At 38.3% G+C, this 27,622-nt stretch overlaps 1 protein-coding gene across 1 annotated transcript; it reads left to right on the top strand.

Moving 5' to 3' along the window:
* The first annotated feature begins 791 nt into the window (after positions 1-791).
* Positions 792-27,622, top strand: CCDC58 (coiled-coil domain containing 58). Its single transcript, XM_036243288.1, has 5 exons — positions 792-845; positions 13,493-13,618; positions 19,559-19,705; positions 25,218-25,277; positions 27,316-27,622. The coding sequence occupies exons 1-5, from the start codon at positions 795-797 to the stop codon at positions 27,364-27,366; spliced, it is 435 nt and encodes a 144-aa protein (XP_036099181.1). The 5' UTR covers positions 792-794; the 3' UTR covers positions 27,367-27,622.

Consider the following 27,622-nt stretch of genomic DNA (forward strand, 5'->3'; position numbering starts at 1 on the left):
AAGAAAGTACTCGTTTAAAATAGAAGAAAAGTAGTCTGCTCATTGTAGAACTTTTGCGAGCTGTAGGCTCCCGAAATTACACTGTCTAGGTAAATTAGTATTTCAGTACACTGTTCTAACAGTGTTTTCAATGAGTGTATGCCTTTATCAAAAACACGTAACTTGGGCCCAGCTCTTGTTGGCTTTGGGCGTATCTCTCAAGCTCATTGAGAAACTAGCATGTATATTTCCTATTTCTGTTTACCTATTTTTATAAAACTAAATATTTACACACCTAACACCCGTTCGACCTTTATGCACCTACACTGCCAGAAATGTATTTTATTTTTTTACATTTCTTTGTGGTCCTGAATTCTTAACAAACGAAGGTCCCTCAGCTCTAGAGACTGGAAGTAGATAATGGGGTGGGAGGGTCAAGAAAAAATCACTTCTATTCCAGGTTTCCTCCTTGAACGACCTGGTTAGTGCGACCAGGAAATCGTTCTCCTTTTTTAAGAAGATGGGATCAGTGTAAAACGATCCCTTCAAGTTCTGACAGTCTTCGATCCAAGCACACGGGTCAGTTCTAGGAGGACATGACCAAGTTGCAATGAAAGTTACCTGTTAGAGGGGTAGGAGTAGAAAAGAAGGACAGCAGAGTTCCAGGTTTCGAAATGAATGAAAACTAGGGGGAAAACAAGGCTAGTGCCCAGCTTTCTCACTGATTTCTCTTAAAAATATTTTGTCAGGCAGCGCCGCGGACACATTTGCTCCGTGGTGATTGGCTCGCGGCGGGGGCCTCGCGTTTGTCCAATATGGCGGCGCCCAGTGGCGGTGTGAACTGTGAAGAGTTCGCCGAGTTCCAGGTGATGGGGTTTTCCCCAGTGGCTGGTGTGTCCTTTCTTTTGTCCCCGGACCCTGTTTCCTCCTCTGGCCTAGGAGGGAGTGCGGACCAGCTGTGGAAGAAGCAGTCAATTCGAGGCTCCTTTTTCGAGCTATTGGAGGTCATGGGGGCGCGGGGTTGGACTTAGGGAGCCAGGCTTCTCCTTGGGGGTCATGGTTCTCCCTGCTTCGCCCAGGCCTCGAGCAGCCGCACGGGAAACTCCGGGTGGATGCTCGGTGGTGAAGCCGAGCTCGAGCCCAGTGGGTAGTGACTGTAACAATCTTAGTCATCCACCGAAATCTGTTATTAGCCTCTATCATTCTACTTGTATTTTAAGGTGGGCATTTGTAGGAGATTTTTTAAAAAGTGAAGGAGAGCTTATTGATGTGATAAAACAAAACAACATGATGCAAATTTTACTGTTTTGGTGGGGTATGACTTTTGGAGTCTTGGAAGGGCGATTGATTCTAATACCTGCCCTGGCTACTGCCTTTCTAAGCATTAGAGAAAATTTAACATTTAAGAAAAAGGCTGTATCTTATATATTCAAACACCAGAGGTCTAGGGTTAAATATTAACCCGTGAATTGAAGAACAGGGGTTTGGATTTTGACCAAGTTGCAATGAAAGTTATCTGATCCAATGTAGGCACAAATAAATGTGCTGCTGTCTAGATAAAGAGTTGAATTAAAAAATCATGACCGTACAAATGTATTTTTAACTAAAGGTATTGCAAAATCATTTCACGTGTCACTGACCTATCTGTAGTAAGCTTTGTGTTTTGAGCCATTTTGTGGGGAGTGGTATCCTTGAAGATAAACTAAACAGACTGAATTCTTTGACAAACAAACGTCATTTGGCCAAAGAACTTTATGTGGGGTCTTTTTTATATGGGGTCATACTTGCATTCTCTTCACCACTTCAGCTATTTCTCAGACTAGTTCAGCACAGCAGCTGACTTCAAATGTGATCCACGTGTCCAACAAATACAAACATTTGTAAAAATCTTAAGTAGGATAAAAAACTGTTGAATTCTAAAGTATGTGGACTGTTTAAGGTTTATTGCCCATTCGTGGCCTTAATCTTGTCACATTAGTAAGATGCTTTAGAATGAGTTAATACTCTCAGATAGTTTTGCAATGATAGTTTTGCGGTTTATGAGAAAGAGCCTTGGTTGTAGAGTTAGATGTTTTGGGTTCTGGTACTGCTTCTGCCATTAACAGCTTTGAGACCTTGAGCTAATCACTTAATTTTTTTGGAAATTAACTTTTGAATCTGTAAAATAAGAGTATGTTAAGTAACATTTAAAATTTCTTCCATCTTTAGTTATTTGAATCTCTCAAACCAAATTTCAGAGGATCTATTTTTGCTGTTAAAACACTGATTTTTTTTCTTTTCGAAGGTCATAAAATGTTGTAAGTGGGGCAAAAGCAAAACTGTCTTGCAGAACCATTCCATTCACATAGAAAAGATCGTAAAATAAGTCTCATTAGTGAAACCTGGGAGAAGTTTCTGGATACTTTCTCTAGGACTTTTCCAAATGTGTGGTTTATAATGGAGAATATTCTGGGCTAAAAGCCAGAAGGACTGGTTTTCCAGAGCCGGCCTTGGCACATCATTTAACCTCATTGTCAATAAGAACATTTTCCCTGACTGCCTCAGGGACACACAAGAACAGAAGTGAAGGTACCGTAAAATGTCAGTGTAGCATTTAGATTTAGATGAATTTGGTAAAATTGTAAAGCATGGTTAACTGGCATACTCACAAATTATTAAGCAAAGTTTAAATTTTTTAAAGCTATGCAACCATTACATTTGTAAGTATCCTAAATGTGAAAAGCACTTCACTGAATACTGTCAAAGAAAACAAGAAGTCATGTTGTGTGTGTTCCTTTTGATATTTTTTCCATTTTTTCTTATTTTTTGTATGTATTTTTTTTCCATTTCTTAAACTTATATGAAACAAAAAATAAAATCACAAAGTTCAATTAAACATGCAGATTTCAAAGGAAAGGGATCTTTCTAGAAAGTCTGAGCTGAAGGAGTACTGTGAGGGAGGTTTACTGTTAGACTTCAAATTCTTGCTGGGGTAGTTTGTGGCATGAGTGCTGGGGACATTGGCAGGAGGCAGAGAGTGCTGGAATGAAATGTATGGGTGAAAAAAGAAAGGGGGGTGTGTGTGTGTCTGTGTGTAAGAGAGATAGGGGGAAGGGGATGGTTATGGTAGGAAACAAAGAATTGTCAGCAGCTAGAGAGCCCATGTATGTATTTTTTATTAAAGATTAGTTTTATTTCAGAATTTTATCATGAAAATATTCAAACACTACAGAAAAGTTGAAAGACTTGTACAATGAACACTTATGTACCCACCATCTAGATTCTGTAATCAGTGATTTGCTATATTTATCAAATACCAATCTGTCTATCCATCAATCCACATTTTTTTTTTTTTGGTACGTGCCCCTAGTGGGAACCGAACCCGGGACTCTCTGGCCCACAGGCCAACGCTCCAACCACTGAGCCATACCGGCCAGGGCCATCAATCCACATTTTTATTTTTATTTTATTTATTAGTTTTTTTAGAGAGAAGGAGGGAGAGGGAGAGAAACATCAGTTGGTTGCCTACTGTGTGCACCCCAACTGGGGATCAAACCTGCAACCTGGGTATGTGTCCTGACTGGTAATCGAACCCGTGACTTTTCAGTGCATAGGACAGTGCTCCAACCAACTGAGCCACATAGACCAGGGCCACCTTTTATTTTTTTAATACACATCAGACTAAGTTGTAGACATCCATATACTTCATGTCTGTCATCATGCATATCATTAACTAGAGTTCAGTATTTTTTTGCTTGCTTTCTATAAAATTTGCATTAGTGAAATACACAAATCTTAAGTGTACCATTAGATGAGTTTTGACATTTACATACACCTCCACCAACATAGAGAATAATATCATTATCTCTGAAAGTTTCCTCATGTCCCTTCCCAGTCATTCCCTGCCCCATCCTTCTTCTCTCTTCCCTCTGACAACTAGTGCTCTGATATTTTTCCATATAGGTGCATGGTTTGTTTGTTTTATTTTTTTTATTGAGTTTAGAGAGAGAGAGAGAGAGAGAAAGGGAGAGAGAAACATCAGTTTTGTTGTTCCACTTATTTATGCATTTATTGGTTGATTCTTGTATGTGTCCTGACTGTGGATTGAACCTGAAACCTTGGCGCATCAGACTGATGCTCTAACTGACTGAGCTGCCTGGCCAAGGTATAGGTGTATGTTTTAAAATCTAAGAGTTTTTAAAGTATTTTAAATTTTTTCTTTTTTGGAACACAAGTTTTTTTTTTCCTTTATTGATTTTGGAGAGAGAGGAAGGGAGAGGGAGAGAGATAGAGACATTGATTAGAGACGACATCGATTGGCCGCCTCCTGCATGCCCCCCACTGGGGATTTGACCCACAACCTGGGTCTGTGCCCTGATCAAGAAGCAAACTGGTGACCTCTTGGTGCATGGGTCAATGCTTAACCATTGAACCACACTGGCTGGGCTGGAATTCTTATTTTTCTATTATGAAAGTTGGCATTAGCACTCCTAGAAAATATCCTGTTTCCAAAATGAAATAAAGTTCATAAAAGAATGTTTAAAATTGAATGTCTGGAATCCCATTTTAATATTCAGCAAGAATTTATTGGATATGTATTAGTTTGTTAGGGCTGCCATAATAGATACCACAAATGGGTGGCTTAAACAACAGAAATTTATTTTTTCACAGTTCTGGAAGCTAGAAGTCCAAGATCAAAGTCCTATCAGGATTGGTTTCTGGTAAGCCTCTCTTCTTGGCTTGCAGATTGCCACCTTCTCACTGCATTCTCACATGGCCTCTTTGTGCATGAAGAGGGAGAAACATCTCTGGTGTCTCTCTTGCAAGGACAACAGTTTTGTGGGGTTAGTGCCCTATTACCTCCTTAAAGGCCCTATCTCCAAATACAGTCACTTAGGAGTTTTGAGGGGACACAGATCAGTTCAAAACAGTTATTGCTAGGTACCAAGCCCTTGGGAAGACCCAGTGGGCTGTATATAAAATGTAGAAAATATGGATAAAATGCTTATAACAGTTCAGAGAGAAATGAGGTGATAATTGAGTTGGGCCTTAAGTAAACAGGAACAAGGGTATCCTGTACCCTTAGGTAGGAAAAAAACCCAAAAGGGTGTATGTATAAGGCAATTTTATGTATTTGGAAAAAATAGCCAGTCATTATTGGTGAAATTCAGGATATGCATAGGGGCACGTTGAGATTACACAAAAAATTGGAACCAGATTGTGGAAGGCCCTGGATGCTAACCAGGTGTGAGGTTAGGGAGTCATTTTTGACCAGAGGGGGTGAGATGATCAAATAAGTGCTTTATGGAAGATTCATCACTTGTGCCATGGTCATTTTTGCAGCTAGCTTTGTGATAAGTCTCCTTATTTTCAGCCATCCCTTTCTCTAATATATCTCTCCTTCAGCTTAATCTCTATAATATTGTGGCTTTGTACTGTTGTTTTCTAAATTTTAGCATCTGAACCATGCATCTAATTTTAGACTTATATGACTGATCTAATCTACTTAACATGGCATACAATCCCAAAGTGCCTCTCTCTAGTTTTATCTCTTACACTGTTTTTATTCATGAATGTTTCTCTCCCCCAAACCCCTACCTCCTCCAACATACACTTGATCTCTGTTGTCCAACCACGTAGGCCTACTTTTCTCTGAACACATTACGCTTTGTTATTTCCATGCTTTTTTTTCACTTGTGGCTACCCTGAAATAAATCCCTTCTTTAAATCCCTTCTTCTGACTCTGTCTGAGATCTAGCTCATATATCACCTGAACAAAACCAACTCAGCAAAAACAAAATAAAAAACCAACTCAGTAAGTCTTAGTATTTCTATTAGGAATATTTATTTATTTATATATACACAGTTGGTTTGAGTCATATGCCAATTAGGTACAGACTAAATAGACTGTTTTCTAGCATTAGGAATGATTCCTCTTGAAACAGTCTTGGGTGCTTTCTGTCCCTGTGCCTGGGGGTGCTGGGTCTCAGAGGACTTGGGCAGTTGCAGGCAAGTCTGTGTCTCTGGCTTAGGGGGAACACAGTGTGAGTACTGCTGAAAAATTGGGTTTGAGGAATCTGGTCTGTCTAAAAAGAGCGCATGGGCTATACTTCTGGGTACCTATAGGCAGATAGTGTGGAGAGAAAAGGTTAAATCTGAGATAATTTTTTTGGAGTACATTTGTATTTTACTAATCTGTAGGAGACCTTTTCACACCCCCACCCCCCATATACCCTAAAAGCTGCCCAAAATAATAAAAGGAATTTTCCGGAGGATTAACTTTAGGAATAGAGTATAGTATAATTGTAGAGGCAATAAAAGTTTTCTCTACTCTTCCCTACTACTAAATATGGGCACTCCTTTAGTACTGAAATTGCCTTGCAAGGGGATGAGATTTTACCCCACATTTACAGTTAAGACATAAAATGCATTTCTAAGACAAAGTACTTAAATAATTTTAAAGACAACCTAAAATGAGAGATTCATGATACATTAGAATCTCTTCTTGTTTTGGGGAAGATGAAAGATAGAAGCTGGAGACATTATAAAATCTGAAGAGTTCTCTTTTTGTTATGCTTTGACAGTTTGAAGTTGGTTAGGGTTTTAGGTTCTACACAAAGATGTAGCCTTCAGAGAGCTACTGAAGTGTGTGTATTTCTGTATTATATCTGTGAACTTGAGTTGCAGTTTATTGTGTATGATCTGCTCAGAGACATCTGTGTATTTTCTTGGTGAATTTGTGTGAGCGACAGAGAAGATATGCCATTGGGACCAGGTATCAGGTAGGTGGTCAGTAATTCCTTACGAATGAGCCCAGAATTTAATGACAGCACTTTTGTACCAGCATTAACCTTCCAATTGCTGTTAGTCTGTGAAGGGCCCCCAGGCTTTCCTCTAGACCAGAGATTTTCAACCAGTGTGTTGCAAGAATTTTTAAAACACGCAATACCTGACTAGGCAGGGGCACTGACCTTTTCCCTTAGATTGTCAAATAAAAAAATGACAACAGCCAACACAACAATAGCCATTCGGTGTGAATGAATCAAAATTATACCTATTTTTTGGTCAGCTTGGCAAAAAATATACTTTTTGGTGTGCCACAGAATTTTAGTAATTAGCTTGTGTGCGGTGAGATGAAGAAGGCTGACAGTCACTGCTCTGGACCTCCAGGAGTTGTCCTGGGAGCTCTAGCACGCTTTCCCCTGGGAAGAAATGTGTGCCTAGTGGGTTTATAGTTCCTGTCCTTCTCCCTTTCCAATTCTGAGAAAAATTTTCCTTCTTTCCTTATCTTGAGCTTTTCTAATATCTTTTCTGTGACCTTTAAGAATAACAGCCTTGGATGGTTTGACTCATTCGTTAGAGTGTCGGCCTGCGGACTGAAGGTTTAGGGTTCAATTCCCAGTCAAGGGCACCATAACCTCGGTTGCAGGTCTGATCCTCGGTCCCGTTTGGGGTTGTGCAGGAGGCAACCAATCGATGTGTCTCTCTCACATTGATATCTCTCTTTTCCTCCCTTCCACTCTATATAGAAATCAATTGGCCCTGGCCGGTTTGGCTCAGCGGTTAGAGCGTCCGCCTGAGGTCCGGAGAGACCCGGGTTCGGTTCCCGCTAAGGGCATGTACCTCGGTTGCAGTTTGTCCCCGGCCCTGGTTGGTCGTGTGGGTGGCAGCAACTCGATGTGTCCCTTTCACATCGATATTTCCCTCTCTCTCTCTTCCTCGCTCTCCCTCCCACTCTGTCTGTACAAAAAATGGAAAAATGTCCTCAGGTGAGGATAAAAAAAAAAAAAGAAAGAAAGAAATCAATTGAAAGCTATCTATTGATATTTGGTGAGGATTACCAGAAAAAAAAAAATAGCTTGTAGTTGTCAGTAATCCCTGAACAAGTACATTATTAGTTTAGCAACTGCCATAGTTTCTTGAATTCAGCACTGTCTGAGAATTTTCTGTGATGGTAGAATTTGTGCTATCCAGTATAAGTAGCCACCAGCAACATGTGGCTCTTGAGCACTTGAAACATGGCTAGTTCAACTGAGGAACTAAATTTTAAAATTATTTAATTTTAATTAAAATAACCTCATGTGGCTAGTCTCTACCATAAAAAGCCAAGCTCTAGATCATATATTAATAATTCTCTAGCACACAGAGAAGAACTGATAGAGTTGATAATCCACATTTGTGGGTTCTTTTGGTAAGAATGAAATTGATTGATTTATCACCTAGTAAATGCAGATGAATTCCCACTTCTATATAAGGAACTTAACAGTATGTCCAAATTGTTTTATTGGGAGAGAATTTGACTGTATAGCTCCCATCAAACTCAAAACTGGTTTGAGTTCCAGGTAAATCAAAACCCGAGGCAGTATCAAGCTAGATAATCTTTCCCCTGGATTGTTGCATCAGTCTAGCTAGTATCTCTGCATCTTCTCTTGTTCTACGTTCCATTTTCCACACTTCAAATACTTTAAGCAATCGTTTCGGAACATAAGTCTGATCACGTAGTCCCACTGTACCCAAATACTTCATGGGTTCTCCATTGCTCCCAGGAAAAAGACTAAAATCCTATCATGTGACCTATAGACGTTTGGGGTTCATTTTACACCAGTTTTCTCTTAATATCTGCACTTAAGCCATATTAACTTTTGAGCCCATTAAACACTATTTAAATGAACTTGTCCAGGTCACCCATGATTTCCATCCTGCTGAATCTAAAAGCTAATTTCTGTTCATGTCTTTCTTAACTTCTTAGTAACATTCAACAGTTGAGTATTCCCTCCTTGGAGCCTCTCTTCAGCTGACTTCTGTGGCATCACAGTCTTTCTCATGTGGTTGTAGATGCTGGAGTTCCTTCATTTAAAAAAAAAACTTTTTTGATAATCTTCACTGAAGGATACATTTTTCCCCCATTGATTTTTAGAGAGAGTGGAAGGGGGGGTTAAAAGAGAGAGAGAGGAGAAGAGAAACATTGATGTGAGAGAGACACATTGGTTGCAGATGCCCTGACTGGGAATTGCTGTGCAGGCCAATGCTCTAACCACTGAACCACACTGGCCAGGGCTGGAGTTCCTTCTTGATTGTTGGTCCCCTTCACTGCTATAGTCTCTCTCATTCATCTCTCTCTTTTTTTTTTTTTTTTTGTAAATCCTCACCTGAGGATATTTTTCCATTTATTTTCAGACAAAATGGGAGGGAGGGAGAGAGAAGGAGAGAGAAACATCACTGTGAGAGAGACACATCGACTGGTTGCCTCCCGCACACCGGGTCCGAACTGAACCGAGGTATGTGCCCTTGACTGGAATCGAATCCGGGACTCTGGTCCAAGGGCCAATGCTTCAACTGCTGAGCCAAACTGGCCAGGGCTCTCATTGATCTTTTCTAATCTCATGGCTTTGAATAACATCGATTTCAACATACACAAAAGGAGAGAGAGTACCATGAAATCCCATGTACCCATTCTTTGCCCCCAGCAATTAATTCATGGCTACTCTTGTTTCGTGTGTGTATTCCTACCACTTGCCCCATCCTAACTAGATTATTTTGAAGCACATCCTAAGTATATCTTTTTTCTATAAATATTTCAATCTGTAGTTCCAAAAGGTTACAATTTTAAACATAATACAAGTATAATATATAATTAACAGTAATCCTAAATATCATTTAATACCCTGGGAACCAGAATAGAACTATTGCTCTGCCCACTCCTTCCAAATCATTTCTTCCCCCAATCTCTTCCTCACACTCAGTTAATGGCACAACATCCTTTCAGTTGCTCGGGTCCCAAACCTAAAAGTTATCCCATTTTCTTTTCTCACTCCCTACCCCTCTCCCCAATTCATCAGCAAGTCTTATCAGCTCTAGTTTCAAAGTAAATCATTAATTCAGCTTCCTCTCCCTAATTCTGTTGCTTCCACTTTATCAAACTGTCTTTATCTTGTCTAGACTTAGGAGTCTGCTAAATGGTCACCCTGTTTCCTTTCCTCTCTCTGTAGTCCGTTCTCTATATAGCAGCCAAAGTTATCTCTTAAAAAGTTAGTCATTTCTATCATCCCCTTGCCTAAAACTGTATTACCTTTAGAACAGAATCCTTGATTGTTTCCATAGTCTCTGTTGTCCTTCATTTTTTTCTCTGACCTTACTTTTTACTATTTTCTCCCTTATTTACTCCTATCTCACTTACCTTCTTTTAGTTCTTCAAACAGCCCAAAGTTTGTTCTTGTCTCATGATGTTTTACTTATTTCCTCAGGTGTTCTTGTTGTTGGCTCATTCATATTTAGGTCTCAGCTCAAATGCTTCATCCTCAGAGTAGCCTTTCTTGATCTAAGGTAGCTCCTTCAACCCCACCCAGTCACTCTTCATCCCTGTTACCTTAGTTTGTATTCTGAAACCCCTTATCTGGGGTTGCAACCCATGGTCAACTACAGTCTGAAAATATTAAAAAGAAAATTCTGGAAAGAACAATTTATTCGTTTTAAATTACACACCTTTCTGGATAGCGTGCTGTCCTGCACCATCTCACCCAGGACATGAATCGATGAGTCATCCCTTTGCTACCTACCCATTAGTCATTTAGTAGCTGTCTTGGTTATCAGATCTACTGTCTTGATATTATAGTGCTTGTATTCAAGTAACTCTTACTAATAATAACCCCAGAGCATAAGAGGAGTGATGTTGTTAATTCAGATATGTCAGAGACGCTGTAAATTGCTTGTTGTTTTTTTTATCCTCACCCGAGGACATTTTTCCACTTTTTGTTCAGATAGAGTGGGAGGGAGAGAGAGGAAGAGAGAGAGAGAGAGAGAGAGAGAGAGAGAGAGAGAGAGAGAGGGAGAGAAACATCGACGTGAAAGGTACACATCAAGTGGCTGCCACCCACATGACCCAGTCAGGGCCTGGGACAAACTGCAACTGAGGTACATGCCCTTAGCGGGAACCGAACTCAGGTCTCTCTGAACCACAGGCCGACGCTCTAATCATTGGGCAAAACCGACCAGGGTGTAAATTGCTTTCTTTAAGTGAAAAGGTATGTATGTATGTATAAGAGAAAACACTATATATGGGGTTTAGTACTGTTCGTTGTTTAAGGCATCTACTGGGGTCTTAGACCATATCCCCCATGGATAAAGGGGGACTACTTTATTGAAATTATCTTGTTTATTGGTATACTTGTTTATTGCCTGTCTCTGAGAATTTTTTTCCATAAAATCAAGGAACTTTTCTATTTTATTTACCACTGTAGCCCTGGTGTTTGGAATGGTGCTTGACATATACTAGACATTAGTGAATATTTTTTGAATGAAGAGTAAGTTAATAAATGGATGAACGTTGTGGCACTTTCTAATTACTACCTGTGTTTTAAAAATAAAGATTGTTGAAGCCTCTTAATCAAGGAATGATTTATCTAAAATGTATAACTTAAATGTAGCCTCAGAAAACCAGTTTGATATTAAAGGAGGCTTTTTTTAATAGTCAAGTTGTAGGAGGTTAAGTTGACAAAGTAGGTCTCTGCCCCTTACCTATTTTTTGATTCTCTAAACAGTGCTAACCATCATTTAACTTGTCACTTATTGACATGATACATCTTCCACTGTACATAAAACATTATTTAAAGTTGTTTAGTGAACATGTTGAGATTAACCCCTAACAATTTCAGTGTACAGAGAATGATGATGCTGTTGACAAAAAAAATGAAAGATACAAGAAGATCAAAAATAGAAGGATACTGGAAGTGGGGATAAGATAGTGAAGCTGGTTTTAGACCTGTCATTAGCCTGTGTTTTATTAGTCGAAATTATGAGCCTTCTACAAGCTGTGTTATTTCTAGATTGAAATCTAGAAAAGATCATTAAGTTACTAATGAAAGATTAAAGACTGATAGGAACAGAACCTGGACTATAGACTTAGTCTGAGTGGCCTAAATGGTCATTATTATTGGGACCAACCTAAATGTTCATTAATGGAGAAGTGGTCAGATAAGTTGTAGTACTGCCACAGGATAAAATGTTTATGCAACTACTAAAAATGTCTTCAAGGTGTTTTAAATAACAAGGGCAAAATGTTCATGATATAATAAATATCATGAAGTTGGACTTTAAAATGTTACATAGTACCTCAATTTTATAAAAATATTCATAGGTATTTATAGGAAAAAAAACTAAAGGGACATATTAAAGCATTGATAATGGTTAACTGAATGATTTTAATTTTCTTTAAAATATTTTTCCAATTTTTCTAAAATGAATGTGTAATGTTTCCATGCTAGTAAAGTTTTTATTTTAACAAATGGATGAAGAAAAAATAAAGGAGTTGGTTTCAGTCATGAATTTAAATTTGGCATAGGAAACAAATAGGATGTTATTCTGAGGGAAATAGAGGATCAAGCAAGTTGCTTTTGTGTGTGTGTGAAGATCTAATTGGCTTTATTGAATGATGAATGAATCAGGCAGCATCCTATCTAGCAAATAGGATGGAGTTCCCCTGCTTCTCTTACACAATAATATTGAATGTGAACTTGGACGTTTTCAATAATAAATCTCTTCCTAGTATTATATGTATTTCTTGTTGATTTTGTAGAGACCATGTTTGTTTGTTTATGGGTGGGGGAGGCAAATTTAAGAAATAATTGAAAGAGAAAGAGAAAGGTATACTACACCTTTTCTAGTGTTTATGTTAGTTGGAGACAACGTAGCAGATGCCCAGTTTCTCTAGTAACAAATGAAAGAAGTACCCTAGACAATGTTGGGAGAAGAGACTATGCTGTGTAGGCTTACTCAACAGAGTCCAAGTCCTCTTCCTTTATGTTAACATTTTTCTTTTGGTTGGTTTGAGAATTGGAGCCTTTTTCGGGAGGAGGAGATCTTTGGGAAGTGTGAACTAGGGTTCCTAAGAAAGGGAAACTGATTCTTGCTTGTTCTAGAAACAAGAAAGCCATGAAGATATGTGATTCCTTCTCTAGTAGCATATTTGGTTTTACTTATTTTAGTTACAAGCATAGTAAAAAACAAAAAACACACTTAAAAACTAACAGTCTAAAGGGTATAGATTAACTTCTGCAAGTTAACCACTACAGATAGTTTGTTGTGTTATCTTTCCAGAAGTTTTTTACCTAGCACCACGTTTTAGAATGCTAGGGAATGGAACAAGCAATTATGCTGGATTGATTTGGAGAATGTGGTAATCGAGTTCAATAGAATTCTGTTGTCCATATACTGGAGATGGAAAGAATACATACTGTTTGCTAAGTACTGTGGGTTTAAAAGTGAATTAAAAACCATCTTTGCCTTTAAGATGATCACATTGGAGCCAAGGAAACACAGCTGGTGCTCATTATTAGAATTATTATTACATAATTCTTATAATGAAGATTTTCCGGTGATTGCACTGTATTTGGTGTGGTTTCCCTATTTCTAATTTACAAGGTTGTAAAATATCCAAGAGCTTTATTGTTTTAGTTTAAATGCTGCTTCTTCTTTTTTTTTTTTTTAATCACTTAACTTTCCATTCAGGTTATTATTCTTTTATTTTAAATATATATAGGAATTACTCAAGGTGATGAGGACGATTGATGACAGAATAGTACATGAATTAAACACTACGGTTCCAACAGCTTCCTTTGCAGGGAAAATTGATGCCAGCCAAACCTGTAAACAACTTTATGAGTCTGTAAGTGTATCTTTTGAGTCTTTCTTTTGTGCTTCCTTTATGCCTTTCTTTGCAGGCAAAATAAGAACTCATTTGATAAATGTATAATTAAACTGTGGATAAAAGAATGACATCATGTTTTTCCTTGCCCACACCTGAGAGTGTGTATAGGTTTTGATACAGTTTATACAAGCTAAAGAAATGTGTGATTGTATGCACAGACTGTGAAAAGGTGGTTCTAAGGAAGGGGAGCAGTCATTTTTGGGCTCTCACTTGGGAAGCTTTTATTTTTTATTTATTTATCCTCACCTGAGGACATTTTTCAATATTTTGTTCAGATAGAGTGGGAGGGAGAGAGAGAGAGAAACATCGAGTGAAAGGGACACATCGAGTGGCTGCCACCCACATGACCCAACCAGGGCTGGGGACAAACCAACTGAGGTACACGCCCTTAGCAGAAACCGAACCCAGGTCTCACTGGACCGCAGGCCGATGCTCCAACTGCTGAGCCAAACTGGCCAGGGCGGGAAGCTTTTAATAACTAAGGAAACCTTATGCACAAAGGAATGACGGAGAGAGTGAAATCAGTCAAGTACAACAGGGAAACAAGAGGAAAGGCTTAGAATGGATCAGTCCTAAGAAGCTGGACAGCTGATATAAGAATTAAAGCCCTTCACGTTTTCTATGTCTTCTTTCTTCCCTTCTCTCATTCAGGAAGGGGAATAAAACATTTGGCAGTTGGGACAGAAGGAAAGTTACAGATAAATAGTCTTTTTCTGAGGCTTTGGTTTCTCAAGTTTGTCTTTTTTCATTGACTCTTAAAGCTTCCCTTTATTTCTCTCTTTAATTTCCAAAAGCAGAGGGAAATAATGATATAGCTAAGTATTTTTTTTTTTTATCCTCACCTGAGGACATTTTTCCGTTTTTTGTTCAGATAGAGTGGGAGGGAGAAAGAGAGAGAAACATCGACGTGAGAGGGACACATCAAGTGGCTGCCACCCGCACGACCCAACCAGGGCCGGGACAAACTGCAACTGAGGTACATGCCCTTAGCGGGAACCCAACCCGGGTCTCTCCAGATCGCAGGCCAACACTCTAACCGCTGAGCCAAACCGGCCAGGGTATAGCTAAGTATTTTTTATAGTTAACTTTTCTTTAACAAGGAAGCTAAAGTTCAAATGGCATTTGCTTTTTTAGGCTCTATTGCAAGATTACTATTTGGACTCGTCTTACAGAGAAGGTATTACTTAAAACCTAATGTGCATTTCTCAGTTATGAAAAAAATAAGTTTTGGATGAATCAGTTAAATTCAAACTATTAACTGCTGCTATTTTTGTTCTGCTTTTATATGAAAGTATGTTATTTTACCAAGTGGTCAGGTAATTCTAGGGGTTTGAGAAAATCACAGGGCAGTGAGCTTTAATGAGTAGAATCCAGTATTGAAAGTAGGGAGCATGCATCCTTATTATGGGGTTGTTTGACTGTTTACTTAGTTTCTTTGGGTAGCTCTGTCTAAAGTACTAGAAATTTGTTACTACTTTAGTGAGTCCACTTCCCCACTATGCATATAATCTCTGTAGTCTGTTCAGTTGTTTCCAATCATTTTATTAATTTAGAGGTTTATATTGTAGTGATTAACAACATGGATTCCAGATGTAGGTTAAATCCCACCTCTGCTACTTTCTAGGTGGATGACCTTGAACATGTTACATAACCTGTGCCTCAGCTTAGTTATTTGTAAAATAGTATCATAATAATACTTTCTTTATAGGGTTTCCAAGAAGATTGAGTTAATATAAAGTGCTTGCTGTACTAAATATTTTACATGTGAATGCTTGATTCTTCTATTAGTTATTGCTATTATTATTTCTTATCCTTTTGTTGAGCCAGGATAACCTTGCATATTAAATTTCTGTTTTGGATATCCTTACGTATGTGTTTGGGTTTTTCTCTGTTGATATCCTAGAGCAGCAATTTTCAACCTTTTTCATTTCACAACCTGCATAAACTAATTGCTAAAATTTTATGGCATACCAAAAAATATGTTGTACTCTTTTGTTGATCTGACAAAAAAAAGGGGGGGGGAGTATAATTTTGATTCATTCACTTCAAACGGCTATTGTTGTGTTGGCTGTTGTCATTTTTTTAAAATTTGACAACCTAAGGGAAAAGAGGTCAGTACCCCTGACTAAATAGTCAGGTATTGTATGTTTTAAAAATTCTTGAGGCACACCAGTTGAAAATCTCTGTCCTAGAGGGCTTCAGCAGTGTGAATATCATGCAGAGGATTGTTTATCAAGTAGTTTTGTTCCAGGGATCAGGTTTGCAGCACAGTGCTGTGCTAATAAGTACTACTGAGTTCCCTCAAGTATTGTCTCAGTTAAGAAGTGGAACTTTATGAAATATCTAAGCTACTTGTAGTCACCCTGACTTACTTGAGTCCCTGATCCTTCCTTCTGTAGCAAATGAAGCAGTATTTGCACTCTAATGGTAAAGCTTCTTCATAGGAGATGGTCAGCAAAGTTATTAAGAAGCACTCATTTTAGAAATTCTAAATCTTTTTTGTTTTAAATACTTTTATTGATTTTTTGAGAGAAAGGGAGGGAGAGGGAGAGAGAGACAGAAACATCCATGTGAGAACAAAACAAAGATTGGCTGCTTCCTGCACACCCCCTACCAGGGATGGAGTCTGCAACCCGAGCATGTGTCCTGACTGGGAGTCTAACAGGCAACTTTTCTGTGCATGGACAATGCCCAGCCAACTGAGCCAAACAAGCCAGGGGTTTTGTTTAATTTTAATGATAGTTAACCAAAGGTCATTGTCATAGTTCTTAAAGGAAAAAAAAAAAAACGATGTTGGAGAAATTAGAATTTAATTTAGAGTTTATTTATTTTAATAATTTTTTTGATTATTGACTTTAGAGAGAGAGGAAGGGATAGGGAGAGAGATAGAAACATCGATGAGAGAGAACATTGATTAACTGCCTCCTGCATGCCCCCTACTGGGGATTGGGCCCACAACCTGGGCATGTGCCCTGACCGGGAATCGAACCAATGACCTCTTGGTGCATGTGTCAATGCCCAACCACTGAGCCACACCAGCCGGGCTAGAGTTTATTTAGAATCAATCTTTGATTTAGAAAGAAAAACACACATGCCTGGCCAGTTTTGCTCAGCGGTTAGAGCGTCGGCCTGTGGTCCAGAGAGACCCAGGTTTGGTTCCTGCTAAGGGCACGTACCTCGGTTGCAGTTTGTCCCCAGCTCTGGTTGGGTCGTGCGGGTGGCAACCACTCGATGTATTCCTTTCACATCGATCTCTCTCTCTCTCTCTCTCTCTCTCTATCTCTCTCTCTTCCTCGCTCCTCCTCCTGCTCTATCTGAACAACAACAAAAAAGACACCAAATAAAATATAATCAGGAAAACTGTTGGCATTATATTTCCCTTAAAGACAAAAGCATTGTTTTACAGTAATAATTAAAAGATGTGAAAATTTTTAGACTAAAAGAAGTTTTCAAGTTTTGGTAAAATACAATAAAACTGGAAAGTCCTCGATAAACCCCTTATAGACTAGTTGTGAATCATTCTCCTGCCTAACCCCAGTGTCTTCGTTTCAAAATTGCTTACCCCAAATCAAAGGAAGTATGGTTATGATATGCTTATTGTTCAGGATTCTTCTTCTTTAACCAAAGCCTTCCTTGCCTTTTACCAAGTTTCTTAATAAATGTTACCTCAGTTTCTTTGATAAGCATTTCATATATATCAGAAACAATTTTCATGTGACCAAATCCTAAGCATCTGAACTGCTAATGAGCCAAGCCTGGTTTAGTGCGTTATTTGCCTCTGATAATATCATGTCACACTATCTGTTACTACTTATCAAGCATCCTTATTTCTTTGACACAGATGTACAGAAAAGTCCATGCATATTCCTCTTGCACATGGCTCTTAATTCTGAATTTTATTGAAGGATGGTCATGAAAACCAGATTAAAAATTAATTGTACAGAGTAAACTATGATTTGCCCAGTAATTTCTCTTCCCATGAGTAGGTTCCCAGGGGGCTAATATGAAGGAGGAGTAAGCAGGGTAGGAGGGTGATCTGCAGCTAGAAGTGTATCCACAGGAAAGGGGCGAGTTGAAGAGGGGAATCATGGAGAAAAGCCTAACCAAAGAGGGACACTCTGTGGTGAGAGAGACCGAAAAGAAATGTTCAAAATTTGAATTTGATTTTAAAATGCAGATGGAAAAATAGCAACTGCAGTTGAAAAATAAAATCTTAAAATATTAAATAAAATTACTTCTAAGAACTAAAAATCTAAAATGCAGACAGAAAAGTGAGACTATTTTGTTATACTTCTAGTTGGTGCTAGGGTTAGTTCACCGGTTGCTGTGGGTGTTAGACAAATATCAAAGTGATTGAAGGACATCTGATATCTGAGCAGTGTATTAAGTCATGTTGCCCCTAAATATTAGAGGTAGAAAGGGTATCAGTGATTATTTTCTCGTAATACATAATTTCACAGAAGTGAAAACAAGCCTGGAAATGATAATTATTTAGCCAGTCTAACACAGCAACGGGGAAAGCGTCTTAACTCTGAGGATGGTTCTTTTCTTTTTATTTTCTTTTGGAAAGAGTAGTTCCCTACACTCAGTGGCTCCTTTAATTTCCTATAATTATACCTGAAGGAGTAGACAAGTAAAGAACAGCATGTTATTCCATTTGAAATATGGGCCTTGAGGCTATCCTTGTGAAAAAATAAGCATATTAGAGAAATTTACTGTTGGTAGGGTTAATGTTTATTTGGCAGTTTACTTTTACTTTCCTCCTCTTCCCATGGGTATGGTTTATAATTAATGCACCTTTAGTACTGCACTCTAGAAACACAAAGGTTTATTCTTTCCTGGAGAATACTAGACCATGCGGTCCCAATATGATCATTTAGGAGATGTATTTCAAATAAAATATATGAAGAATGCTTGTAGAATGATTAAGTTAGTCTTATATTTTATACATATATAATGGTTGAGTTATTCTTGTTATAACTATCACATTTGGTTATTCTCCAGAGAGAAGAAGGAATGATAATTACATGGAACAAGTTAACAATTAAATTTTAGTTGGTGAAATTATTTATGTACCATTATAATGGTGATTATTTTAGTGTTTTGCTTTTTCTGTCCCCCAAATTTTGGGGATGTCATCAAAATGTGGCTATGATCACAGGAGTGTATTTGAAACATGACTGTCATACTTCTTGAATCAAGGCAGAGAATAAATGTGAATTGTTATATGGATTTGCTACATTAACATGAAAGTAAATAAAGAATTGCTGTTCTTTCAATCAACACACACAATTGAAAGAACCAATCATCTGTACTTCATATGTAATTTTTCTATATTAATACTTAAACTTTAAAGTCTTGAAAAGGGCTCTGTCTTACATAGGCATGTAACTTTCTTTGTTTTTCTTTATTGTAACTAAGAGCTTCTCTACATCACTTAACCTCATAATTCCTGTACTTGGTGACAGCATGAGGCTGAGGAAAGCATGAAAGAACACACACACACACACACACACACACACACACACACACACAGGAAGAATGTCAGTAGAAAGTGTGTGAGAGTGGGTTTAGGGTAGAGGAACCAATGGATGGAATAACGAGGAGAGAAGGGGATGGTAGGGAAGAGGAGACTGAGATGGTAAGCCCTGTGGGGTGTGCGGGAAGAGGGATTCAAGAACAACAGGAAGCCCTGGCAGCTGATTGAGGAAGAAGACAACCTGGATCACAGGCAGAGATGCTTCCTTTAATCTGTTTTTAGGGGATTTCGCTGATTAGCACAATCTTCCATAGATAGAACTTTTAAAAATTATTTTAGAAAGTATTACATTTCTGTTGTCTAAAAATGTGATAAATTGGTGTGATATTTTTTCTCTTTTCATTCCTTTGTTCTTTTAGTTGATGGAGGCTCATGCCAGTAGGGACAGATTTATAAAAAACTGCATAGCTCAGACGTCATCAGTAGTAAAACACCTCCGAGAAGAGAGAGAAAAGAATTTGGACGATTTAACATTATTAAAGCAACTTAGAAAAGAACAGACAAAGGTAAGTTGAATAAGGTTTACATTTCTGAGGCCAAGTTTTCCCAAACTTAGCCTTAAAAATAAAAGCATTTTTTAAAAATTTCCACCTGAGGATATTTTTCCATTGATTTTTAGATAGAATGGAAGGAAGGGTCGGGGATGGAGAGGAACACTGATGTGAGAGAGATCATCGATTGGTTGCCACTGCACCACCCTGATGGGCCAGGGATTGAACCTGCAACCCAAATACATGCCCTTGACTGGGAATTGAACCCATGACTCTTCGGTTCTCGGGCCAGTGCTTTGACTGCTGAGCCAAACTGGCTAGGGCAAAAGCAGTTTTTAATATAAAAAATTTAGAGTTAGATGTGATTATTACTTTTAAAAAGACCAAGAGATTAAAAGTTCATGTTTAGTGGATTTTATTTTATTACATTTGGAAATATCCAATGGTAAATTGGTAAATTAATGTGCATTTCATGAACATATGCAGTGCTGTAGCAGCTTTAGCTAAAAGGAACATGTAATCATATTTCCATTTCTTCATATATTCTGCTGTTAAAGGTGAAAGGATTAATTCAGACCAATATCACATCAGAAAATCTAGGGAAATCACATCTGTATCTATGTCTTGAGGCTTGACTGGAGAAGAAACATTTCTTAAATGTATATACATTTTGAAATTATTTACCTGTGGTTTTATCTGTAGAAATCTGCTAAAATGTAATACAGATAATTAACTTCAGGACATTACCCTCTTTGTCCATAAAAATGCAGTAAAATATAACCAGATACACTAGAACCTCATTATAATTTACCTTCCTACTGTGGAGAAGTTGTTATGGGCCTTGCCTCATTTTGAACACTCTTTTGTCTCTATTTCATCTCCCATTCCTGCAGCTTTCACTTTTAAAAACAGCAATTGCCAACTGAGTGATTTGTCAGAGGAAGCCTTATTTTCCAAAGTCAGCTATAATGTAGATAGGGTGCGGACCTCAGAGTATAGTTAATGAAGCAGAACACTTGCTGTGTAGCCCTTAAAAGTGACATGGCAAGAAAATGGTTGAAATGTATATGTGCCATATTTTATTGTGGGTACGCATTGCTGTCTCCTAGGGGTCGCTGATGGGGTAACTTTTTATTTTGATGTAATTTCAAACTTACAGAAAAGTTGCAAGAATAGTACAAGGAACTCTCATGTACCCTTTACCTATATTCACCTATTTGTTTAAATTTTTCCCCACCTGCTTTACAATTCATTTTCTGTACCTTCCCTTCTCCCTCCGTTCTTCCCTCCCTCTTTCCCAATCTTCCTTTTGGTCCCACCACATATGTACTTTTTTTCCTGAGCCTTTTTGAGATTATGTTGGGCATATTGTACACCTTTAGTCCTATATATGTTGGTTATTTTCTGGGAACAGGCATTTTCTTACATAACTACTGTACAATTATCAAAATCATATCTATATTTTAAGATGCCACAATAGGTGACTTACTGAGCCTTGCATGTGAGGTGAGTGACAATCCATTGTGGGGTGGAATCATGTTTTTCATACTGAACAGTTGTGAAGTTTGCCCTTTGTTTAGTAGAGGTAGCCAAGCATTGAACAGGGGGCCTTTTCATCTCTTTCAAGCCTTTGTTCTCATAGCTGTGCATGGGGAGTGTGTACTTGCTCAGCCATCCATCCCACTGATGCAGTCTCACTGGATATAGGATTTACCCACTGTCTTCGCTGCTCCCTGGTCACGAGACTGCTTCAGCCTGTGTTCCATTCTATGCCTGCTTATTCATCAGGCAGTGGTGGGTTTCTCAGACAGGGAACGTGCTCTAATGGTCATCTTACTTTACTGTTAGTGTTTATGAAGGCCTAATATAGAGATAATTTATATAGCACTGGTTAAAATGTAGTTATTTTTGTATTTTGTATTTTAACAAACAAAAATGTAGGGCAGGGCTGGTAAATCAGAAACTGAAAAATCACTATTTGCAAATTAAGTCAAACAAAAAATTAAGTGACTGTTGTTAGTGGAGAGCAAAGTTCAAAAACCAGTTGAGTGTTTGGGAGTGTCACACAGTTCGCTCTGCCTCACTTCTGCCCTTGCCTTTAGGACCCAGAGAGAATCACCAGGGTGACCACTGGAAAGGAGGAGCTTTGGAAACTAGCCAGTGAGTTAGGAAAGGTAGCTTTCTACCTGATATCATATAGGACTATAGGGTAAGCATGAGTAATACTTAAACAAATAAGGAAAGTGGTTTTTTTATTTTTAAGTTTGCTATGCAGATTATGGAATCAGAAAGAAACAGCTCTTTTTAAAACAATTATTTATTTATTTAATTTTGGAGAGAGAGAGAGAAACATCGATTTGCTTTTCCTCTTATTTATACATTCATTGGTTGGTTCTTGTATGTGCTCTGACTGGGGGTTGGACCTGCAACTTTGGTATATTGGGACAACTCTCCAATCAACTAGGCTACCTGGTCTTAAGAGCTGTTCCACCTCTACCCCTTCATTTTCTGTATGAGGAAACTGAGGCACAAAGATACTAACTCTTACCCTCAAATAACACGCTAGTAAGGTAGATGTGGGATGTAACCCATCTCTTTCAACTGGATTCAGTTAGTGTTTTTATATCAAGTTGTGACTGATAGTCAAATTCTGATTACTTTAGTGGACATATTTTATTGATACATAGAGATGAAAGTCCCCAGTTCTTTACCGGAATCCTTAACTCAGAAAAATTACATTCCTTGCTGGAACTATATAACTGCTGTCACCTATTAGTAGCCTTTGAGAAGAAGTTTACCTGTTTAAAACCCAGAGCCTTTTCAGAAACAGCCATCTCAAAGGTTGGTGGCATTGAAATTGTGTTAGAAGTTGGCAGTAATATGTGCAGTGTTCAAGAATAGGAAGAACATGGATTATAAAGGCAGATATCTCTAAGGAAATAAATCCCATCTACCACTTGGTAGCTTTGTAACCTTGTAAATTAATTGCTGTGAAACTTCGAATTTTCAGTTTGTAAAATGGAGTTAATACTTAATAACTTTGTTTTCTCTTTTTGGTGAGGATTAAATTACATATATATATATATATATATATATATATATATATATATGAACTTGCATGTTGGCTAATAAAATGTAGTAGCTCCTGCCCTGGCCGGTTTGGTTCAGCGATTGGAATGTTGGCCTGCAGAGTGAAGGGTCCTGGGTTCAATTCTGGTCAAGGGCATGTACCTGGGTTGCAGGTTCAATCCCAGCCTTGGTCTGGGTCATGTGAGAGGCAACCAGTTTATGTGTCTCTCTCACATCAATGTTTTTCTCTCTCCCCCCGCCTCCTTCCCTCCCTCTCCACCTCTCTTTCTCCCTTCTTCCCTCCCTCCCTCCCTTCCACTCTGTCTAAACATCAGTGGAAAAATATCCTTGGGTGAGGATTAACAACAACAACAAAAAGTAGCAGCTCCTTTCCTTTCTTTTCCTTTTTGGGTCTCTGTGTCTCCATATTTGTTCCATTAATCATCTTTACAATATCTCCCAACCAGTGGTTTCCACTTTTTGTTTAACTACTGCTTAAGGGGGCTAGGGATTCACTGTCTTCTGTGGCAGTGCATTCTCTCTTTATAATTGTTCAAAGGTTTTCTTATATATTGTTCAAACCTGCCTCCCTGTAATGGGTAATTACTGCTCCTTACTGGAGCTATGTAGGATAGGTCTAAACCCACTGCTACATGATATCCCTTTAAATATCTGAGAGCAGTTATGAAGACTGTCTTAGTGGCATGTTGTTTGAAGCTGTTACTTCTTTGGCAGACAGACCAGGCTTTGACAGAGCTGTGACACTTTCATGATTTCTGGTCCGGACAGCTGATTAAAATCTGAAACTGAGGCAGCCTTGCAGGTGCTCTTCAGGCTCGTTGCTCCTTGACAGCAGAGTACCAGTTGTCAGAAATGCAGCCCTGCCCCCCATTCCCCAGTTCCAGTCCTGTGTGCTAGACTGCACTCGGGCACCAGCTCTGAGTCTAGGAAGGGTGTTTACAAGGAGCTCCTGGATCAGTACCAAGTTCCAGTCTTACAAGAGTTACATGCACATTTCTCAGATCTTCTGCTTGAGCTATAATCCTGTTGGTCAGGTTCTTTGGCCTGAGTCTCTGACTCATGGTTGCCCAAATGTTGTCTAGCACTTGGGAATTTTGTCCCCAAATATCCTGGCCTGCGTCTTGACTTTGACCTAGGGAAATCATCCTGGTTTTAACTTCTTGGCTGCCTCAACCTGTTGTTCATGTTTTTTTCCCTTAATTTTCTTGAATATTTTCAAGCCCTTTCCCTACACTTGGTAGCTTCTTTCCTTTCAGGTTTCTCTAACCCAAGTGACTAGGAGTGTGATGGACCCTGCCATCTGGGATTGGCTACTTTTATCATTAGGTTGGCAGTTATAAAGAAACTTAGAAAGGCTTCAGCATTTTTGCCTCAGACCTCTGGAGCTTTATGGTCAGGGTGTGGAAAACTCATGCCTTTCGAGATCACTCAGGCCTTATTCCCCTTCCTATCTCTTTGTTTTTTTCTTCTTGATTCATTTTTCTTTTTTTTTTTTTTTCATCCTCACCTGAGGACATTTTTCCATTTTTTGTACATATAGAGTGGGAGAGAGAGGAAGAGAGAGAGAGCGAAACATCGATGTGAAAGGAACACATTGAGTGGCTGCCACCCACACGACCAACCAGGGCCGGGGACAAACTGCAACCGAGGTACATGCCCTTAGCGGGAACCGAACCTGGGTCTCTCTGGACCGCAGGCCGACGCTCTAACCGCTGAGCCAAACCGGCCAGGGCTTGATTCATTTTTCTTAATCCAACTCAGGTTGCCACCTCCTTTTCATCCTTTTTATTCCTCTCTGCTGTCTTTGCAAATCTGTATTGTAGGATCAATAACTAGAGCTGGAATTATTGAGTACAAAGACCTGTGAATTTATAGATTTTTTATAAATCTTACTAATTTGTCCTTTATAGAGATTGTATTCATTTATCTTTATAGACCCTTTTTATTTCTTCTGTGAACTATTTGGGAATTTGAAAATTTTTATAAGCTCTCAAGGTGATTATAATATGCAGAAAAACTTGAGAACCATGGGTTTTATAAGATTTAACAATTGATTAATTATGGAAAGAATGGGCTAAGAAGGTTCTAAAATCTAGCCTACGTAATACTGTTAACAAATAAGCAGAAGCAGCAGCTGATTTTGTTGGGAAAACATAGAATTTGTTTTTTTTTTCAATATGTTTTTATTGATTTTTTTTAGAGACAGGAAGAGACAGATAGAAACATCAATGTGAGAGAGAAACATCGATTGGCTGCCTCCTGCATGCACCCTATAGGGATCGAGCCTGCAACCCTGGCATGGGCCCTGATGGGGAATCGAACTGGGACCTCTCAGTCCATGGGACGATGCTAAATCCACGGAGCCACACAGGTTGGGCAAGGTTTTGTTTTTTAATTTAAATTTTCGTAACTTAAACTTGTTTTTCCTTTCTTGCAGTTGAAATGGATGCAGTCAGAACTGAATGTTGAAGAAGTGGTCAATGACAGAAGCTGGAAGGTATAAATAATGTTAGCTTTCTAAGAGAACTGGGAGGGAAGCCAAGGGAGGAGGAGTAAGGAGAGTCCTGGGGCTCCTAAGAAAAATAGACGTCTTTTATTTATAAGCAACTGAGGGTGTTCACTTTTTTTGCTTGGGGTAGGGGAGTGGTGGGGTGGGGATATGGTTAGCATTCAAATAGAGCCATCTTATAAAAATTAGCTTTACAGTTATGGTAGAATTGTGTGGCTTGTCATGGTAACAGAATTGGAGATATTCTGTATGTTTCCTAATACTAATTATGGGCATATTTGATATTTAGAGTTTTTACTCCAGTTAACGCAGAACGCTCACTGAGATTATTAAATTAGCCTCTTTGAGCCCAGTTCCTTTCCATAAATTTTCATATCCTGAAACATAGCTTCTTGGGGTCTGATAATAGGGCTTTTTATCCTAGGTTCACATGCTCCTGATTACACCTGCATGCGTGCTCCAGAGAGAGCTGCATACATTCCTTATTCTGTCCCCTTTGCCAGGATTTCCTGTTTCTGCCCTTTTCACCAGCATGATGAGGTGTTTGGTACTTGAAAGATTTTTGGCAGTATTTGTCCATTTAAATTCTCTGGAGAGATAATATTACTCTTGGGATGGGATGGATGAGGAGACAATAAATAACTGGTTTGAAAAATCCAATACAGAGGTTCTACAATGTAGAATGTATTGTAGAATCCAATGTAGAATGTATTGTAGTGGGAAGAGTGAAGCATTTTTGGATTTGATATTAGTTTTAAAGGAAATATACTCCATCTGCCCCACAGAAAGTGAGGTTCCCCACTTGTTTTAAAAAGAAAATGTAGCTATGGTGCGGTAGGTGCGCAGTAGTGGTTAGGAAGTCATTTAGGAAGAGGATTTGGAGAAGCTTGGCCTAGTTGTGTATGTCATCCCTGCCAGTGTGTCGGCCACGGACCTGAACCTTCTCTGGTCCGAACATTGGGATCTTCCGAGCTGCGAACTCCCGTGTGATGAACTAGAAGGTGGAAGGGCCAGAAAGAGGCTATATATTTTCAGTGTTTTCTTTTAATTGTGAGATACACATGCCAAGGCGTATGTAACGTTTAGAATTGAAAGAATGTTCAAACTTTTTAGATTTTTATATATACTTTTTTAAAGTATTCGAAATTTTTAGACACATGATTAAAAGCTGCTTTTTTATATACCATTAAAAGATATACAGTAAAAATTCTACCTCTCTTATAGCCACTTTTCCCTTCCCTCTAAAAGGATGTTATTCACTTTCAGATATGTGCACCTTTTCTGATTTTATATATGTGCACACATACACCTTTCCTCTTTGTCACACAAATGAAAGTGTATTGTCCACACTGTTTCTTTCCCTTAATAAATAAATCTTAGAGATCTTTTAAAATTGGAACATAAACAACTTCCTTATTCTTTTTTATGCTTACATTATATTTCATTGAATGGCTGTATCAAATTATTTCGTTAGCACTGTCCCATATTGATAGACAGTCATAGAGTATGCTTTTGACATTTATGATATGTATTTTGTTTAGTTTTTAGGAAGCAAAGTAAGTAGAACAAAACACTATACAAATTTAGTTTAACAAAAGTGTCCTCCCTTCAAGCATACCTACTTCTAAGAAGGATCTGGCACAGCAGATATCTAAGTAAATTTTAAGTTATAAAAAAAGGAAAAGAACCTTAAACTAATTTTAGATATTTTTATCTAACTGTCCAAAATATGTCTAGAATATGGAGCTGTAATGTTTGTTAGTTACTAAATAAGCTATCTTGTGATGATTTTTTTCCTTGAATCATTTAAATTTTATAAAGTTATTAATGTTGCTTTATAAATGCATATCAAGGCTTTCTGTGCACGTGGCCAGTCAATTTGAACTGGTGAGAAAACTCTTTTACTGCGTAAAACTGTTGACCTGGGACAAACTTATGTCTTCCTGAACCATGATATATTTAATTCAGTTCCAGGCCTAATTTATACAGGATAACTCAATGACTTATTTCTCTTTAAATATCTTAGGTGTTTAATGAACGCTGCCGAATTCACTTCAAGCCTCCAAAGAATGAATGAAAAGATACTTTTTAAAAAGGACCGGGTCATCTCATAAGAGCTAAGCATGATGAACATCAACAAGGCGGGCTTCATAGGATGGTTTCTGAGCCAGCAGTCCAAGACCTTCTGTTGATTTCAGCCCCACTTAGCCAAGACCTCAAATATAAATAATTCTGATAATTATGGAGAAATCAACTGCTATTTTATACTGATTCTGTAAAAAAAGAAAAAAAAAAAAGATGTTTTGTAACTATTAAAATAATTTTCTGACTCA

This window comes from Molossus molossus, unplaced genomic scaffold, assembly GCF_014108415.1.
Source record: "Molossus molossus isolate mMolMol1 unplaced genomic scaffold, mMolMol1.p scaffold_m16_p_5, whole genome shotgun sequence".
Classification (NCBI taxonomy): Eukaryota; Metazoa; Chordata; class Mammalia; order Chiroptera; family Molossidae; genus Molossus; species Molossus molossus.